The 20,613-nt window shown below is 41.1% G+C and overlaps 1 protein-coding gene across 2 annotated transcripts in view; it reads right to left on the minus strand.

Annotated features, from left to right (window-relative positions):
- LOC123768988 (dual oxidase 2) overlaps nucleotides 1-20,613 on the minus strand; it is a 46,393-nt gene that overhangs the window by 24,788 nt on the left and 992 nt on the right. For both annotated transcript variants that reach the window (XR_011223668.1, XM_045759911.2), the window contains exons 2-12: nucleotides 17,097-17,288; nucleotides 10,106-10,197; nucleotides 7,944-8,102; nucleotides 7,576-7,760; nucleotides 7,003-7,131; nucleotides 5,324-5,444; nucleotides 4,725-4,841; nucleotides 3,323-3,433; nucleotides 1,829-2,028; nucleotides 1,356-1,458; nucleotides 390-571 (exon numbers count right to left, since the gene is read on the minus strand). Coding sequence is in view for 1 of the 2 variants with exons in the window: in XM_045759911.2 (XP_045615867.2) it covers nucleotides 390-571; nucleotides 1,356-1,458; nucleotides 1,829-2,028; nucleotides 3,323-3,433; nucleotides 4,725-4,841; nucleotides 5,324-5,444; nucleotides 7,003-7,131; nucleotides 7,576-7,760; nucleotides 7,944-8,102; nucleotides 10,106-10,197; nucleotides 17,097-17,288 (1,591 nt within the window). In the remaining variant the exon portion in view is untranslated. The remainder of the gene's footprint in view (nucleotides 1-389; nucleotides 572-1,355; nucleotides 1,459-1,828; nucleotides 2,029-3,322; nucleotides 3,434-4,724; nucleotides 4,842-5,323; nucleotides 5,445-7,002; nucleotides 7,132-7,575; nucleotides 7,761-7,943; nucleotides 8,103-10,105; nucleotides 10,198-17,096; nucleotides 17,289-20,613) is intronic.

A 20,613-nucleotide genomic window follows, 5' to 3' on the forward strand; every position in this document is an offset into this window, starting at 1 on the left:
AATAGTAGATGAATATTAGACGAAGTTTCACTCTGGTGAAAAGACAATAATAATGCTGATAATTCAGAGTCGAGGAATTATTATATTGCTCGATTTTTTTGTGGGGATCAGTTTGGCAGTGTCACATGGTACTTTTTTATTGTATGCTATTCCCGTTCCGCCCATGATGGGTACATACCCAACAGTAATTACCGGGAAAAATATAGTAAACCTAGCCCCAAGCTTCTGGCCTCCAACCTCGAACAGACAGACATTTCCATTTATATTAATGATTAATATATATTATTTTTTTATCAAATTATGAACAAGTCCTTACATCGTAAAAGAGAAACAAAAATTATTTATTGGAAAAATAAGTATTACATTAACCATACAGAAACAATTCTTACTTCATCTGGAACATGAGTTGACGTTTTCTGTTTGAACTCATCCACATTAAGTGAATTGAGTGTCTCGAAACCAAAGTGCTTCCTGGCGGTATTGTAATCTGGGAGACCATGGTCGCGAGCCCTCTGGATGTTGACTGCCATCAGGTCCCGCCGCGAGAATTCCAGGGGCCCGAACACCCGACCTACAAGCATCCCAGAGCATTCATAGTGATTGAACGAAAAATGAGGGTGAGGAGGGATAGCTTATACATACATATGCATATACATGTACATATAAATAGACATGCTTTGAAGGGAATTATATTCCTCAATGCGTATACACTTTGAGGTTACTTTAGTTCTGAGGGGGTTGAAAAAAAGGTTACTTTGCAAAGTCTAATATACGGCACATAATGTAAATACCTTGCAAACTGTTGCAAAGATGCTACTCCTTCTTCGTTAATTACGTTCAATAATGAAATAAATATAAATTCAATATTTTATTGGGTGTAACAATAAAGTTCACTGTCAAACGAAAATGTAGTTCAGGTTATTTTCACCGTGAGTTCAACCTAGCAACTGTAATCATATACATTTTAGTCTCACACGGAAGTGTTTAATTCCACGTATTGACTCTCAAAAAAGTTGCATTTTCTATACATTTATGAAGGGAAAATAGATGCATCTTTGTTAATACACATGTATACCAGTGTCGTCCAAGTATATTGGTATCGTCAGGTATCCTACTATCGTCCAAGTTTATTATTTCGTCTAGATATATTAGTATCGTCCTGTTACAGTGGTATCGTCCTTGTATATCAGTATCGTCAAGTACATTAGTACCGTCCAGAAAAACTATCATCATCCCACAGGTACACCAGCACCCAGGTACCACCGTTTACATGGGATTCCGATTGTACCGTAAACCCCACCACCACCACTCCCCATCTCTCTCCCCCAGAGGCACCAGTGTGGTGTACCACCTACCCCGTAGGTCTTCAACAATGATATTGTCCTCTCTCTCAGTGCTCTGGCTGCTCAATCCCATCAGAAAATTTTCAAAGTTTCCCTTGTCCTGGGTGAAGATTTCCTGTGGAAATTTGACAAAAAATCCAGTTTAGTGTTCTCTTTCTTTTATTAGCCAAAAGGGTACAAAATACAAATGATGTAAGTGATGTTTTGTCATGGTAACTTTTTGAACTAATTAATATTTAATAATGTATGTGAGGCCAAATATTTTATGCATATTTTTTGCTTGTGTCATTAAGAGATTGAGATTCATAACCATGTGATGACAAAGTGAATATTGTTCAGATAAGAACGGACTTTCATTTCATCTATGAATAAGGTTTTCAACATTTTATCCAAGACACTTCCCTCCCACCACTTCCCTCCCACTAACCAAGCCACTTCCCTCCCACTAACCAAGCCACTTCCCTCTCCTGAACCCACGTACATACCGGAGACCGCCAGAAGGAGTTACAAGTCCTGACTCCTCCGTGGTGCCCTTGACCGGGAACCAGCGTGTAGCCTTCAGTGGTACAGTCATCGTCACTCCGCTTCCTCAGGTGAACTCCAGAGGTCACCAAGGTGTGCCCGAACCTCATGGCCGCCGACTGGAAGACATGGCTTACTTGAGGGTCCGTCGTTGGCTTGTAACCTGTGGAAGAGTTACGTTCAAGTATGTTTATTGAGAGAAGATAAAAGTATACATCTCAAAGGGATAGAGTAGCTTTGGCTATTTCTGTCCTCCCAGGGGTTACGTTGCGTTGCATGGAAGGGTTTCTCGTGTTACAATATAACGAGATAAATTGGTTATATTGGTAAAGTTATGGTGATAACAAGTAAGGGAATTCATACAAGAGGACCTTGACAAAATGCAGATTTGGTCTGAAAAATGGTTACTCCTGTTTAACTCCCTCAAATGTTATCATCTTGAGACCTATCTTGAGGGGTATCTTGAGATGATTTCGGGGTTTAGCGTCCCCGCGGCCCGGTCCTCGACCAGGCTAACAAATCTAAGCAGGTTGACGAGAAGGTCAATGCAACATAAGTAGCTCCAAGTGACGACACAGAAAAGGAACTTAAGAGATAATATAACACCTAAGCTTTCACTAGAAAAGCAAGTAAGTAGGATAATTTCTGCAAACACTAGAATAACCTTTATCAGTCTGGGGCTAGATTCACGAAGCAGTTACGCAAGCTCTTACGAACCTGTACATCTTTTCTCAATCTTTGACGGCTTTGATTACAATTATTAAACAGTTAATGAGCTCGGAAGCACCAGGAGGCTGTTTATAACAATAACAACAGTTGATTGGCAAGTTTTCATGCATGTAAACTGTTTAATAAAAGCAACCAAGGCCGTCAAAGATTGAGGAAAGATGTACAGATTCGTAAGTGCTTGTGTAACTGCTTCGTGAATCTGGCCCCCTGGAGAGAAAGGTGTTCCGGATACTGCAAGCGGCCCCATGGCCAGAGACTTTGTATAGAAATACGTAGAGAAAAGCTGGAGAAGATACAGATGTTCACTAAAGAGGAAAGAACTGTTAGAGAATGTTAAAAGGACGTGATATTCAAGATTAAGATAACTGAAACTCCGTTCAAAGTTCTAAAAGCAGATATAACATAACCTGGAAAGGACGGGAGTCATTTCAACATACGATCAACACTGAAAAATCGATGATCATGAGCAGAAATTTGACCCTGAAAACTCAAATAGATTGGAACAAATAGGCGAGTGCCATTAGTGTTATAAACCTATGGAACCGCCTACCAGTCGAAGCCCTAAATAACATATTACTTCTGATTTACATCCAGTAGGGAAAAAATCCTCAGGAATAATAGGGTGAGGGGGGGGATATTCGAAAAGCCGATGTCCTCCTGTCCCCGTCGAGGCTATTAGAGAGATAGTGATCTTTAGATAAATTCAGGTAAAACAAATAGATACTTACCTGGATACCGTTCAAGAGGCTCCCTCATGTATTTGGGGAGCCAGTCATAGAAAACGACAGCCTGGTACGTTGCTATCACCCACTTCCTCGCTTCGTTGAACACTCGTTCGTCTGAAAGAGAGAATCGTCGTTTTCCGTATAAAAATAGAACATATAGTACAGGGGCCAGATTCACGAAGTAGTTACACAAGTACTTACGAACCTGTACATCTTTCCCCAATCTTTGACGGCTTTTATTACATTTATTAAACAGTTTACAAGCATGAAAACTTCCCAATCAACTGTTGTTATTATTATAAACAGCCTCCTGGTGCTTCGAAACTCATTAACTGTTTAATAATTACAAACAAAGCCGCCAAAGATTGAGAAAAGATGTACAGGTTCGTAAGTGCTTGCGTAATTGTTTCGTGAATCTGGCCCCCAGGTTACAAAGCAAAATCTATTCTGCATCGTACAACTACTTGTTTAAAGGTAGCTCAGTCGGTTTGCAGGCTACTGGACCCCAAGTCAGATTCCGGCCAATGCGAGACGTTTCTGCACGCTTCCATAAGCCTGATGCCTCTTTATTCCTAGCAGTAGATAGATTCTTGTGATTTAGGCAACTGTTATGGGTTGCAGGAAAGGTTACTGCTCTCTGGAGACCTCGATACGCCTAACAAACTTTTGATCCGGACTATGGAAACCCAAATGATGGTAAACTGTTTCTAGTATATTTTTAATATCTTTAGTATTAGGGGCAATTATAAAATTCAGATAATAGCAATAATAACTTATCCTCGTTAAATTGTTGGTTATAATATAAATAATTTAATTGATCTTATATAAGTTGTTACACATTACCTGTAAATGTATTTCTCTCACATGCATTAGCTGTAAGCAGCCCATGATCCTTTAAATACAATGTTCTTTTCTATTCGTAAGTGAAACAAAGGTTCCAATAACTAGTAGAGATCTCAGCTTACCTGGTCTGTTATTAACGAGATGGTAGAGACCTCAGCTTACCTGGTCTGTTATTAACGAGATGGTAGAGATCTCAGCTTACCTGGTCTGTTATTAACGAGATGGTAGAGATCTCAACTTACCTGGTCTGTTATTAACAAGATGGTAGAGATCTCAGCTTACCTGGTCTGTTATTAACGAGATGGTAGAGATCTCAGCTTACCTGGTCTGTTATTAACGAGATGGTAGAGATCTCAGCTTACCTGGTCTGTTATTAACGAGATGGTAGAGATCTCAACTTACCTGGTCTGTTATTAACGAGATGGTAGAGATCTCAGCTTACCTGGTCTGTTATTAACGAGATGATAGAGATCTCAGCTTACCTGGTATGTTATTAACGAGGTGGTAGAGACCTCAGCTTACCTGGTCTGTTATTAACGAGGTGGTAGAGACCTCAGCTTACCTGACCAGTCGATATGATTTCTCCTCAGGAACCTCGCTATCACATTGTGCCAACGGAACCAGAAGATTCCGAAGGTTAGCAGAAACGGGTTCTCATTCCCTCTTGGATTCCCCAGCTCTGTGAGAGGAAGTCAAGAATCCTGATGAACAGATAGTTCAATAATCCAGCTCTCATTTTGTTTAGTTGTTTTTAACTCTGTTGCAGTGCTAAACTGAATATTGGAGAGTTCATTATTCAACTTCCTTTCCAAATAAGAATTGTTTATCTAACCCTTTATGTCATATTAACACACACACACATATATATATATATATATATATATATATATATATATATATATATATATATATATATATATATATATATATATATATATATATGTCGTACCTAGTAGCCAGAACACGCTTGTTGGCCTACTATGCAAGGCCCGATTTGCCTAATAGGCCGAGAGATAAATATATATATATATATATATATATATATATATATATATATATATATATATATATATATATATATATATATATATATATATATAGAATGTATATTGATTCTACCTTTCTTGCAGATTGTAACTGTAATGTTAAACAGAAACTCACTAAAGAACCGGTCGACTGGAGCTGTTGAGCTTCTTTCGACGAACTCCGAGTGGTTGGTAGGCGGGGGCGGGTTGGCCATAGGCAGGCGCTGGGTGTTTTGGGCGGGAAAACCTTCCCCCAGCTGGAAAATGATAATACTGGTCTTGAAACCAGGAATTGACTTGAGAATGGTCCAGGACGGACCGAAACGTCGTTGTCCCTTCATCTTCTAGTGTGTGGTCTGGTCAACTGGTCTTTAAACACTCGCTATACCTTGTACTCGACTGACTGCCACAGACATAGACACACACACATCCAGCCACAACTATCATTAGACACACCCCATCCATCTCAACTGAGACAACCATTACCACAGACACCCCCACCCCCTCAGACACCTCACCACAATAAACCCCATTCCACATTAACAGATACCCTCCCTCCCTTCATCCTCCATCACCACAAACACCTCCCCTTAACGGACACCTCACTATCATAGACCCCTCCTACCCCAACACCCCTACCACTACAGACGCCTCTGTGCCACTGGCCCCCCCCCCCCCCCACCACCACTACAGACAACCCCCACTATAAATCCCCTACACCCTTCAGATACATTCCAACCAACTTCTTAACACATTTCAATCTTCTCTTACACATTCAAAGCCCCATTCTAGGTTCGATTCCCCTGACAGTCCAAGTGGATGAATTTCTTATTTCCGCGATAGCGTGATTTGAAGGTTTATTTTTTATGATATGGAGATGGAATGCTTTTGGCAGCTATGGTGGTACTCTGCACGTTTAAGAGACAGGTTTGGTGAGTGGTTCTGTCACCGGCCTCCTTCCGGTTGCGAGTTTGGCTTCGTGTACTAATACGTGTCAAATACGCGTAGGGGTTTGAGAATTAAACCCCTGTACGTATGCCACTGTATGCATGGAGGTTTGATTCTCCGAGGATCAAGGGCCAGGACCCGGATTCACGAAGCAGTTATGCAAGGACTTATGAATGTGTACATCTGTCCTCAATCTATGACGGCTTTGGTTACATTTATTAAACAGTTTACAAGCGTGAAAACTTGTCAATCAACTGTTGTTATTTCTATAAACAGCCTCCTGGTGCTTCAGAGCTCATTAACTCTTTAATAATTGTAAACAAAACCGCCGAAGATTGAGAACAAATGTGCAGATTCGTAAGTGCTTGCGTAACTGCTTCGTGAATCTAGCCTCAGGACCCTAGATGGATGAAATAATATAAAAATAATAAATAATTGTGTCGGGGTGACAGGCAGCCAGCGTGTTCATTCACGTTAGGCTTATATCAAGGTCCTCCACTCAAAGCCGAATTACTGACCCCGCTAACGATGCAATCCCACAACAAGCTGACTAACTCCTAAGTACCTACATACTATTAGGTGAACAGGGGCATTGGGTGATAGGAAATGCGTCACTTCCACTTCCTCTTCCCATCTTCTCTATCTACACATATCACTTCCCTTCCAGCCTGCCCTCTCGAATAGTAAATCACATTTTGACGTATAAATTCACAACGGCCAAAATATGATGTGTGTAAATAACAGTGGCTCTCAAAATTGACAGGCTGTCACGTTTTCTATTCGTAAATCTTCGTTTAAGTTCGGGTAATTTAATACATCATTTTTGTGGCGTTGTTGAAAACTTGAGAGGCCGGCCCGCTCACTCACCTCATCATGCCAGGCCAGGAGGCCATCGGGTGCCAAGGAGCCATTGGAAAAGGTTCTAAGCACATCAGCCCAGCCTTTAGCGGTGCCATACACCAGACCCCCATCCATGTAGGGTGTGATCTCGTTCAGCTGCAATAGCCAACAACAAATAATGAGAGCAAGCACAATTAAAAACGTAATAATACCATTATCAGTAACAACAATACAGAAATGTTGATTCTAATAACTTCAGTGTTAATAATAATAACAATGTTTAATAATGATAGAATGATCGAGGGACTTTATCATATCTATCTGTCATACTCAGTGAGAGATCTAAGCTTCTAATTTTAGGTTCTAATCTATTATTTTATTTTATATATATATGCTAGAGTTTACAGCAAAATCTTAATTTTAAGAATTGCCCTCATTTCCTGACGAAGTGATGCTACCTGCCTCAAACTTACTGGGGCAAGTAGCATGCCTCAGTAGGTATATGGCATGCCTATGTAGCATGCCACATAGCAAGCCCACTTGCTATGTGGGCTTGGGGAGTATTACAACTTCTGCTACACGTATAAAGCCATTTTGTACCTGCTGGCGTGGGTTGTTCGGAGAGAAGCCGGTCGTCATGTCGTAGCGCGTACGCAGGAGAGGTAGTTCCTTCAGCTTGGGGTTGTCTGTAAAATATTCGTGATTTTCTTCCACTGGAATGTTGAAATATTCGGGAGGGCATCCTGCTCCTTGAGCGTCCAGTATCTCCTCCACTACCTGCTGACCTGTCAACCATAAACCTTCTTGTCAACCATGCTGTGAATTGCGTCATTATGTAAACCTCGTTGTTTTTTATCATCGGCTCTGTAATTATAAACCTTCCAGTTGAACATGTTACCAATCGAATTTATTTACTCGGTCTCTTATCTTGTATCGAAGAAAAACGAAGAAACGACAAGTTATCTCACCGAAGAAGACGAGGAAAGCTGTTCTACCGCCTCTGGATAACATTCCATTGTTTCCAGACATAAGCATTCTGCTGATGTAAAGTGGATTGGTGGTCCTGTTGGCCGGCTCGTAGACCCCGTCCTTGTAGGCAGGCGGCAGTAGACGCAGAAGGGGAGTGTCTACGGAGGCGATAGCGATTATTTAGTTGTACCATCGGCAGGAGGAAAGGGCTTGTTAGAGTTGGACTATTGACTATAGTGCATTTACACAGATGGCGGTAGTACGAGGAGCCGTGGAAGGCAGCAGTCATGTATCTCAAAGAACAACATTGATGGACAAACTGAGGCTGATTGAATTGAATTGAACGGAACATTGATGGACAAACAGGAGTTCGAACCCTCATTACGGTCGTTGTGGATTTGTTCATGAGGCTAGGGTAGGTTATACATACATATATATATATATATATATATATATATATATATATATATATATATATATATATATATATATATATATATATATATATATATACTTAACAGTTAGGGTAAGATGCTTATTTCTTAGAGATCTATGAGTGCTACGAGTTTCTTGTTATATGGACAAAGATTGTTCTATATTGATATGTACACATATTATTATATATACTAAGATTGTATGAATATTTAACAAACCTACATAAATTCCTGGCGGTTAACTAAATATAACTAAAGCAATTGGGGGGTTAACGATCGTTAGTGGAACCACCATCTCACCCAACGTCGTCTGTCGCCCTACCAAAACAAACGAGAGGTGGAGTAGTGGGGCTGGACGCTCTGTAGTGAAGACCTCACTAGAGGCAACGGCGACGCCGCTAGTCCTGGTGAGGGACGCCTTACTTGGACCTGTGACTTGGGAGGCATGGTCGAGGACCGGGCCGCGGGGACGCTAAGCCTCGAAACCATCTCAAGGTAAGGTGACGTTGCAGGCGATGAGTCACAATAACGTGGCTGAAGTATGTTGACCAGACCACACACTAGAAGGTGAAGGGACGACGACCTTTCGGTCCGTCCTGGACCGAAACGAGGACGATGGTGACTAAGGTCACCCCTGGACTAAGGTGACGTTATTCTTACTAGTTAAGCCATTTACTTACTGCTTTAGTACTTTTAGTATTTAAAAGAGGAGCCAAAGTCACTATTCATCATATGAAGATTTTAACTTATATCTTTTAACAATGAGTTAACGGATAAAGTGACTTAGGAATACCACATTTTGCTATTTGTTTTAATTAAAGTTTGATGTTCAAACTATAAAAAAGAACGTTATTTCTTTTTCACTAGACAAGGCTTATGTTATTTATCATTGTTTATTTTTTTACGCTGAATGTTTGTCTTTCCGGGAGATTTCCCTCGACGCCCTGAAGCATATTTGACGTCCTGACATGAACACATTTCCTGGCGGACGAACACTCCATGAAACTATGCACAGGACGGATGTCGTGGATCAGGAGTCGTCAAACACACCCACTTGCGAGACCTGCACGTCTTTCCTCAGTCACGGCGGCTTTGTTTTTACATTTATTGAACGTGTTTTCAGCTCCGAAGCACAACAATGTTGTTTATAACCATAATATCCTTGCATGGTAAAGTTTCGAAGCTCGTAAACTGTTTAATAAAAGTAAACAAACTCGTCATGATTGCGGAAAGATGTACTTGTTTCGTAGGTGGTCGTTTAAATGCCTGCTGAATCTAGGCCTGCAACAGTGAGTGTCACTGTATTTGCCAGCTTTGACGGTCGTCCCTATGGACTTGACAACTTGGGGGCGAATGCTCGTATACTTGACAACTAAGTTATTATTATTAACATCTTTATTGACAAAATTAATTACAATTTTGCCTATTCTGAGGATTTCGATTCAACTAAGTGACTACCAGCTAGGCAGGGTGTACGTGCGGTTAAACACCACAGCGTTACAGCCCCGCTCCTGTGTCAGATAAGTCCTCTACGGGCTCACCATAGCCCGTGCTACTTGGAACATTTTGTTCCAAGTAGCGGAATCTAAAACGACAACAAGGGTGAATATGCGCGTGTATCTGACAGTGTGTGTGGCTACACGTCTGAGGCAGGAGTGACTACACCAGTCCGTCCTCTAGAGTCGTTATAACGGCCAGAAAATTGTGTACTACAACGCTGAACTCACCCACGGCTCCCTGGCTGGGTCTGGCGAAGTTGTTGTACCACCCGTCGTAACCCTCATACTCCACGTGAGGGTTCGACTCTCTACGGCCGCACCTGAAGACACACAGTAACACGATACAATACAACACATATATATACAACCTTTTAAAAATAAATATCTAAACTTTTCAATATTGGTAAAACAAATTGATGACATGTACACACAAATTGGCACATTAGAAATTAGCACCCAATTACACACACGTTAGCACACTAACGTGGTATATCAATGCTAAAATCAGGGTGGAGGCATGCGAAGGATTCGAACCCTCATCCTGAGTACTTCCAAGCCGCACACCTTGTTCTGGACCATGACATGGTATAGGTTAAAGATCCTGGGGTCACTGAAGCCACAGTACACCTGGAGGCCCCTAGTGGCCTCCAGAACATCACTACCTACACCAGAGTGTATGGGGGGTTAAAAGTACACTTTGGACTGTAAGAGCCTCCAGACGTCCTGTGGAATCCCAGGTTGTATAATTTATATCATATCGTGGTCCAGAAGTAAGGTGCACGGCTGGGGTCCAACCACCCTGGTCGAGGGTTCGAATCCACTGCAATACTCTAATTGATATTCTTATATAATAATTAGTATTAATTATATGATTATGGGAATAGTTTATATATAGATTCGTGACATATCTATACATGCATGTGTATGTAATGTTTCAATACACCGATGTAAAACTCGTTGCCTTAAGCGTATAAAATTAATAAATTGTCAGGAAATGCCAATGTAGAGTAGTGATAAGGTGCATTATGAGAGTGAAATGCTCTCCCCAGCACCCCCTCTTCCCCCGGTCTTGTTTAGTCTGTCCTCTCTCACCCCTCAGGTAGAGCCTGACAGCTGAGTGGACAGCGCTTCGGATTTGTAGTCTTGAGGTTCCGGGTTCGATCCCCGGTGGAGGCGGAGATAAATGGGCAAAATGTTTCTTTCACCCTGATACCCCCTGTTCACCTAGCAGTAAATAGGTTCCTGGGAGTTAGATAGCTGCTACAGGCTGCTTCCTAGAGGTGTGTAACAAAAAGGAGGCCTGGTCGAAGACCTGGCCGCGGGGACGCTAAGCCCCGAAATCATCTAAAGATAGCCTTAAGATAGATACCCCGCCCCTCCTCCACTGCCTTATTCATTCTACCTTTCCCTCCTCCAGTCTGCCTTGCCCCATCCTTCCACCCTTCCATATCCTTATCTAGTCTGCCTTACCTACCGCCCTCCTTTTCTCCAGTCTGCCTCTTCTTCCAGTCTTTTTCTCTGATCTCTTCTCTCCACCTCCCACGTGTCCTATTTTTTCTTACCCAACGATAATGATGCAGAAATTTCCTTAGAAGAGGACATGTGTATGTGTATCCTACCTTAGATGTCCTTTCAGGGTTAACATGTAGCTTCTAAGCCCCGCCTTTCTTGCAATTAATTGGCCAAGTGAATGATTCAATACGTCCATTATATTATGGTATTTGCTTTTGAAATTCTGTATGGAATTTGCTTCGACAACATATCCTTTCAGCCTGTTCTATCTGTTTAAAAAACTCGAACGTTGTGAAAGATATAAAGACTTTATCTGTGATTCATTTGATTCTTCACTTGCCATCAATGTTCCCCTCGATCCATTTTTTTTCCCCTGTTGAACAATGATTCTTTGTCAACTTTGTTGGATTATCTTATATTATTCTATGTCCCGGGCTCTATATATTCACTTCTTGTTCTCTTGTAAATGTGAGTCTCCTTGCTTGGTCGTAGCTGCATTTTTCCAAAGCATTTTTTCTTTTCTTCCAAACAGTGCTTTCATCCTTGATTTATTTGAGGCAGTATGAACCTTCTATCAGCTTCCTTGCAATTTGTGCGTTTGTAGGCAGTCATATTGTCTGCTGAAGTATCTTGTTCCCCATCTCTGGGTTTGACACTCTAGAGATACTCTAGAATTCCTAGTACTAGCTTTCCAGCACTCTAATGTTTTCCCCATTTTCTATTCTTAGTGGCTTGTATCATTGTTAAACTTTCCAAAGACTAGTTCACAGTAATGGCTTGCGTAGTGTGATTTATATAAAATGTGTATACAAAATATATATATAGTGGATGGTAGAAGACAGTATGTGAGCTTACGTGGAAGCCCCACAGGCTCCTTTTGATGCTACATATCCTCTTCTTCGAGGACGAGGGTTCCTACAACCATAAGTGGTACCCCCCCCCCTCCCAGTATATAATGGTTATGTAATATAACTTTATATGCATTGTTCTATAAACATTTGTAGTGTTACAATTAAATCATTAACATTCTTCTTTCCTGTTTGATATGCTACATCAAGGATTTCCTCATTGCTACACCCACCAAGTTTGGCCTCCATGTCTCTTCTTCCTCTTCCTGTTGATCCATGATTTTCTCTTGCAAGTTTATTACTTCTTGGTTGAAGTTCCCAATGGTTAGCAATTTTGCACTCGTCAATTGAGTGTTTCTGCCACCCCTATATAACATTTACACCAGTCTTGTTATTTAATCATTCTCCTGCTTGTGTCTCTTGTTCTCTGGAGAGGAAAGGTTCTAACTCTAACAAAATCTCATAATTTGGTAAGGTTCATTTTCAGATAAACTGTGTCCATATGCATCATGATTTAAACGTATATCGAAGTCCAATGTTACTTTTGTTTTGAAAGACAATAGTTCGCTCCACGTTCATTCTCTTTGTGTGGTTCTCTCTTATCAAATATTACATTTTTTATCATTTCGGTTAGATTTGTTTAACACTGTTGCTATTATTTTAGGTTCTTTTCTTTTCTCAATTTATTGCCTGTTGGTATTCTATTGGTATACCAGACTTTTAGGCTTTTCACCTAGTCTCTGCCTCCCTTTAGAACGGTCTTAGGCCTGAAGTCTTGGCTGTTATCGGGCACAGGATACAGCTCGAGTTTCAGTATTTCTATTGAGAGTGCAGGGATTGTATTCAATATTGGAAAAAACGAGGTATGGGTAGGTTTTGGAGTAGGCAGGGATTTAGGGTTTTAAGAGTATTTAGAAAGAGGTTATATGCCTTGGGAAAAGGATGGTAATGGTATATATTAGGGGAAAGGATGGGATTATTTGAGGGGGGAGCATAGGGATAGGATTGACAGGGCATTAGAGCAGAAAGGGGAGTGCAAAATATGAATGGGGGGGGTAGATGGTGTGGCAGATACGAGGATGGAAAGTATAGCAGAATTGAAGCTAGAAATAAGAGTTGGTGGAGAGATCCAGGGAGTTGAGAGAAGGCATGTGTATTGTGGTATAAAGGAGCAGAGAGACTGAGATATCCGGGTCTTGGTTGAGGGAAAATTTAACGAGTGGAATGTGGCATAGGAAAGGGAAAAGATGTAACATCAGATAGAACACATGAGAGTTGAGAGTAGGCTGGGAGCATGTGGATACATAAAGCTATTTGTAAGGTGTAAGCAGCATGTTTTTAGGGCGAATGTAGAGTGTGGTGTAGAGGGGAAATGAGTGAGGGGTTCCGGGTGGGTCTTGATGAAGAGGAGGTAGTAACAGTAGATCAGGATGAGGGGAACTACATGTTGTTGCTGTTTTAAATTCAGCTACTCGGAACAAAAGTTCCAAGTAGCACGGGCTATGGTGAGCCCGTAGTGGACTTACCTGGCACAGGAGCGGGGCTGTCCATGGGGAACCATAACTACACGCATCATATAGATCAATGGGCAGTGAGGGGGAAGGGGTCTGGCCACCAGTGTCAGGTGAGGCGAGGCTCAAGAGGTGCGTCCTTGCCTAACAGTCTTTGTATAACAGGGATTCAGCTCCAGGACCCCACCTTTCCAACTGTTGCTCTTCTAGTGCAATAGCTTCTGCTCCTTTAGTTTCTTGTAATATGTTGTGTTAATGGATTCTACCTACATCAGTAGTTTTATTTCACTCTTGTTATTCGCTCCATTTGCTTTCTGACTATACACTTGTCTTTATTTCATCAATACCTCGGTATTTTGTGTATCTGTATCATGTCACGTCTTACTCCTTTTTGCCAGTGTAATTAGAGTCCACTGCCTCAGTCTAATCCCATATCTTGACTAACAACCCAAAGCAATTACCATATTCAACAACCCAACTTACTGCCCAACCCACTGGTCATTCCACAACCCAATCCACAGTTGGTCGAAAAACTTACAACCAAAGCACGAATAAATTATGTGTTCCACAATTCGTACTATACCTCAAGCCCATACTCTATTGCATTCCAATCTCGCCATTCCTTTCTCATAACTCTTATCACAGTTCATCACAAAACATATTCTACAATATGGTACTCGACTCTCGGCTAATCCCATATTCAACAGGCAATTTCACAACCCACAAACATTTCGCAAACCCCAGCCAGACCCCAACAACCACATCCCGACAGCTGCCAGTCCAATCTCTCACCTTCCTGTAGTATAGCGAGACGTGTTTCCGGTATAAGCAGTAGCTGACATTTATTTATCGCAAGAACCTTTACACTTATCCTAAGGGTTTGCCAAGCATCCTGTAGGAGTCCCTCTGAAAACAATTGAAGATCGTTAACATCATTCCACTCCAAGCCTCCAATCCCAGCCACTTGGACTGGACGGTAGAGCAATGGTCTCGCTTCATGCAGGTCGGCGTTCAATCCCCGACCGTTCAAGTAGTTGGGCACCATTCCTTCCACCCCGTCCCATCACAAATCCTTATCCTGTCCCCTTTCCAAGTGCTATATATAGTCGTAATGGCTTGGCGCATTCCCCTGATACTCCCCTTCCAAGCCTCAAAATATAGTAGCCGATGCTACAGGAATGGAAATTAATATAACCTAATAGATTAGAGTATAACGTAACTAACATCCAGTGGAATGTGTTTAAATTTTGCGTTAGACAACAGGACTTGTTTAACAAGTGAATGGACTAGCCACAGGTCAAGCTTGGTCCCATGCCGGGCTTGGTGCGCAGGAGATCTCCCAGAATCCACTCCAGATAAACTAGGTAAATAGGAACGTAGCTATTCGCTGTAGGAGCTCACTGAGAGGAAAGAAATAGAGAGAAAACTGTTGCTACAGACCTTCGTGAGTCTTTACATGCTAAGACGAGATTATCCGGATGTTATTTAGGAAAACGTAAACACACACACGCGAACTAAAAACACGTGCATTCGTGTGAATACACACGTATAAACACGCGCACACACACTTGCAAACCTGAAGGTGACGAACATCAAAGCAGCCTTCAAAAACCTTTTGCAATGAGGCATTCAGAACACAAGTCACCACCTACGTGAGATCACTCTTAGAGTATGCATCTTTGCCTTGAAGTTTACACCTCAAAAGACACGCAAGAAAACTTGTAAACGTTCAGAAGTTTGCAACGAGCCTCGTCCCAGAATTACGAGGGATGGATTTGGTGAATACCAAGTGAATGAAAGAGTGGTGAGGAAACAGCTAGAATGATGAGAGTGAAAGGCGCATAAAAATGGATTAAGCAGAAAAACACAAGATTAAATGAGTTCGATAGAAAACTTGAACAAAAAAATTATGAAAACAGAAGGCGCTTTTTGATAAGAAGTGCAGCAAGAAAAATAGTAGGAAAGTTGAATGAAAAGTTATAGATTGCTACACTATAGTCAAAATGAAATCGGAAGTAGATGAAAAGAACACGTTTAAGAATGTGATGGGTGGAAGGGATATGAGAACAAGGAATGTGATTGGTGTCGCTGGTATGAGAAGAACATGAAAGAACACCTGTATATGTTCCTATGGGAGTGACCAGCATATTAGTGCTAAAGCTGGAGTGTGGTGTGATTATGAGGAAGATTGTGATAAGAATATTAGAGAGAGAGAGAGAGAGAGAGAGAGAGAGAGAGAGAGAGAGAGAGAGAGAGAGAGAGAGAGAGAGAGAGAGAGAGAGAGAGAGAGAGAGAGAGAGACAGAGACAGAGACAGAGAGAGGGGGGGGGGAAGTGTCACCTTAGTTTATGAAGCAACCTGTCCTCTTACAAAGAACGTCGCATTTCGATCGTATGCGTTCCATAAATCCAAAAATTATCGTACTTGAAAATGGAAGCGGCTCGCGAAAGTGACGTACTGTCCAGTTTTCTGTTTTGGGTCCCCTGGTAGGTTAGGTAACACCACTTTAACATTGACCGTTTTCTTGACGTTGGAAAACTCCAGAAGGACAGGCTGTATGATGAGTAATTGTTGCATGCCAAAACTGTCATGTGAAATGCAGGCGATGAGTCACAATAACGTGGCTAAATTATGTTGACCAGACCACACACTAGAAGGTGAAGGGACAATCAGTCGGGACACACCACAATCGACTTACAAAAAAAAGAAGTTGTTGCGAAAAAAAAAGAAAATTTAGTGTGTGAAATTTTCAGTGTGAAGAGTGCTAGAATTTTCAGTGTGAAGAGTGCTAGAAGGGGTTCACCAGTTTAAATACTGAGTGATATAAGCCCTCTATAAGCAAATAAAAAATCTAACCCCCCAAAAATTAACAATTAGAACATGTTAAGACTTTGAAGATATAGTTGGTAAAAGAAATATAATGCATTATATATAATGAAATATATGTAAAGGTGAAAAAAAAACAAGATTGAAGCATGTTCGGAGATTGCTCGGTCACGTTGACTGAAAGGATAATGACTAGCGAAGAGAAATATTATTCTGGAGCGAATTTGAGTGTAGCAGAGGCAGGTTAAGATGATGACCGAACATAATGATTGTGAGAGAGAGGCATAGAGAGAGAGAGAGAGAGCGGCTAGAGTATAAACAGGACGCGGGATGCTGTGAGAAACGAGATTAGGTGGCAGCAGTAAGTGTGTTTTGTAAGTATATGACCAGGCACCAGCACCACTGTATACCTAATCTTATAAAGCGGTGAGGTGCCGCACTAGATGGCTTCTAGAGTTATGGTTGTGCTTGTTCTGTGTGATGTCTGAGTGTTGTGGTGGTGCTTGTTGTCTGTGAACTTACCTATCGCTGTTAACGTTGCAGCCCAATATGAGCCAGTTGAGGAAGCCGTTCCTGTTTTCTTCCGGATTCGCAGCCCACGCGCAGGGATCAGGGCGCCTCTGGATGTTTACATGATTGCAGATTCCCTGTGCTGCGGCCTCCCACACGACCACCGCCTCCAAGGTCACCATCACCACCCACAACCTCTTCAGCCTGCCAATAGGTGAGAATGATTAATACAAAACTGGAGATTTGAAACCCCTCCAAAATCTTCCTAATTCGACATAGTATCTAACACCATTACTAAAACTCTCCTCAGCTTTTCACCAGCCTTTTTCTCCCCTCTAGCAAGGTTTATGACATGGGACAAGGCTCTTGCCTCATTTTTAACTAATTTAACAATTAGTTAAACCAGATTCATGGTTTATGGAATGAATCCATGGGATCATCCATGAATCATTCCATGAATCATTCCAGATTCATGGAATCTTGTTGAATCTTCAACAAGATTCCTCCATATGCTGACAACCTCTGTAGTCTGTCATCATCCATCAGCAGTGACCTGTGTCAGATAAGCAAGACATAAATGTTTCGCTTCTTTCTGCAAATAAGCTAAGCATGTCGAAACCTGACCTAACACAGACTGATTGAGAATTTGGTTCCTGTTTTTATTAGTCACTTTAAAAGCATGATGCAATTAAGCTTTGCAAAGTTATGCTGACGCAACTTAATTAGGGCCTTTCCAGAAGGCTAAATGAAATGGTATTGAAGTAACGTTTTGCTAATAATTCAACTACTAATGTTGGCTCCCCGTTACTTGCTCGTTACTTCGAGCTAGTTTTCCTATTGGGTTATCGGCATCCGTTTGATGCAGTACGAACGAGAGTGTACGAACCCCCCCCCCTCCTCCTGAATAACAACGGCGCTCCCCTGGGCAAACGACGTTGATAACGGTTATCCGTTGTTGATTTATCGTTATTCGAGCATATTTTGGGGCGGCGACAAAAATAAAAGCCCGTGTAGCGACTGTAAAATAACTAAAAATATATATATAATATTATATATATATATAATGCATACAAAATATAAACTGTTGCTTTAGCAAGAGAATAAATGTTGTTTTATTGAGATAGGGGCTACTGTAGTACTTGTGTTCTAAGTTTGCATACATTATGAATTTATTGGTTAAGTCGGTACCATTTTCCCCGTGTCCTTTTAAATGCAGTAGTAGGGAACGTGTAGGTTCTCTTGTATAGCAGGTCACATTATGTGTGGTTGATGTATGGGCTAATAAATTTTGGAGGATGGGTTGCCATGAACACGCTTGTATCCTTGTGGTCGTTATACAAGTTGCCATGATCACGCTCGTACCATTGTAGTCATTATACAAGTTGCCATGAACACGCTCGTACCCTTGTAGTTATTATACAAGTTGCCCTGATCATGCTCGTACCCTTGTAGTCATTATACAAGTTGCTATGATCACGCTCGTACCCTTGTAGTCATTATACAAGTTGCCATGATCATGCTCGTACCCTTGTAGTCATTATACAAGTTGCCATGGACATGCTCGTACCCTTGTAATCATTATACAAGTTGCCATGAACATGCTCGTACCCTTGTAGTCATTATACAAGTTACCATCGACATACATATACTCACAACTTGTATATAAGCAGTACATAAATTATGTACCGTACAGTTAGTCCACTACGGGCTCGCCATAGCCCGTGCTACTTGCAACTTTTGGTTCCGAGTAGCCAAATCTAAAACAACAACAACAACAACATACAGTAGGCTTTGGGATATTATTGTAGATTTTGAGTAACACATCCTCCCGGCTTAACTATTTCGCTGTTGTTATTTAAGATTCAGCTAATCGGAAGAAAAGTTCTAAGTAGCACGGGCTATGGTGAGCCCGTATCGACATTTCTTGACGCTTTTATACTGTTTCTATGAATACAGTTCATCACTGTATTAACTTGTGTATAACTAAACAGAATGTCTTCAACCTCTGGGACCAGACGTGTCAGGAGCCCACAGCGCCGGACTCTTGTGTATGTTATAATCCAATACTGGATGCTATAATCCAACAGTGGATGCTATAATCCAACAGTGGATGCTATAATCCAACAGTGGATGCTATAATCCAACAGTGGATGCTATAATCAAACAGTGGATGCTATAATCAAACAGTGGATGCTATAATCCAACAGTGGATGCTATAATCCAACAGTGGATGCTATAATCAAACAGTGGATGCTATAATCCAACAGTGGATGCTATAATCAAACAGTGGATGTTATAATCCAATAGTGTATGTTACACCCCAATAGTGTGTGTTATACCCCAATGTGTATGCTATACCCCAATAGTTTATGCTATAGTTCAATAGCGTATGCTATAATATATAGCTTAAATCTTTACGTCGATATTGAACACTGTGGCTACTTTAATAACACCGCCAATATAAACTATAACAGTAATAATAACAATAACTGGAATAGTTTATCAATATACAATGTGAAGTCCAGCTGAATTGGCTATCGGTGTGTTTTATAGAGGCTTACACTGGTGAAACAGGCAGGTATTTGGGGTAGTTCTGGTCAGTAGTAACAGGACCCCAAGATATTGCCTGCACCGTGAATCCAAACCGTGAATCGATAACTCCAAAAGCCGGTCTCTTTACGTCTTAGAATAACAGATATTCATTTTACTGTACTGTGGCCAAAACTGAACATCATTATCTAAATGACGCCAACAAATTTAAAGTTAAAGCTGAAGAAAAAATCCATATCTCTGGTTTATTCTAACCGTCTGTTTCCTTTCAAATAACCCCTTCCTAAAGCAATTTACAATAACCCTTTCCCCAATACCATGTGCTTGTAACGTTGTGGTAAGTCTTATATGAGGCACAAAATCAAAAGCTTTCTTAAAGTCAAGGTATGCAATGTTGCAGTGCTTCCAACTAGCCTGAAACATAGTGGTGTGAATGAGTGTAAATTGTTTAACAAAAATTGCAAATTGTTTGTGGGTTGGACATGTACGTGAGTGGGATTGGGTGGTTATAATTAGGATCTGCCTCGTATGGGCCAATAGACCTTCTGCAGTCACCTTTAATGTTTTTAAAAATGATTCTCGTTATGAATACTTAACCTGTTTAGATATAAGAAACCTCCAGCATTAACAGACTAAAGAAAAAATCTAACTTGCGTTTTCTGAAAAGGCGAAGAATTAGTGACAAGACAAATATATCAACTGATGAAAGTCTAACAAAGGGGATACTATTATATGGAAACACAATAAACGGAATAGACAGAAATGGACGCAAGTTGGATAACATTAGATTCAGAAATGACCTCGGTAAATGGCCTTGAGGAAAAAGTTCCAGATTTAAGGAACAAATTGATGGGTAACATAATACACGTGTGATCGCTGGGTTGTTTCAAGCGAAGGCGATACACATACCCGGGTCTCGATAGTACAGGGACTACTGTACCGGTAGGATCCCGGTAGTCCAGTCGGGTTCGTTCTCGAC

The sequence above is a fragment of the Procambarus clarkii genome, chromosome 64 (assembly GCF_040958095.1).
Source record: "Procambarus clarkii isolate CNS0578487 chromosome 64, FALCON_Pclarkii_2.0, whole genome shotgun sequence".
Taxonomy (NCBI): domain Eukaryota; kingdom Metazoa; phylum Arthropoda; class Malacostraca; order Decapoda; family Cambaridae; genus Procambarus; species Procambarus clarkii.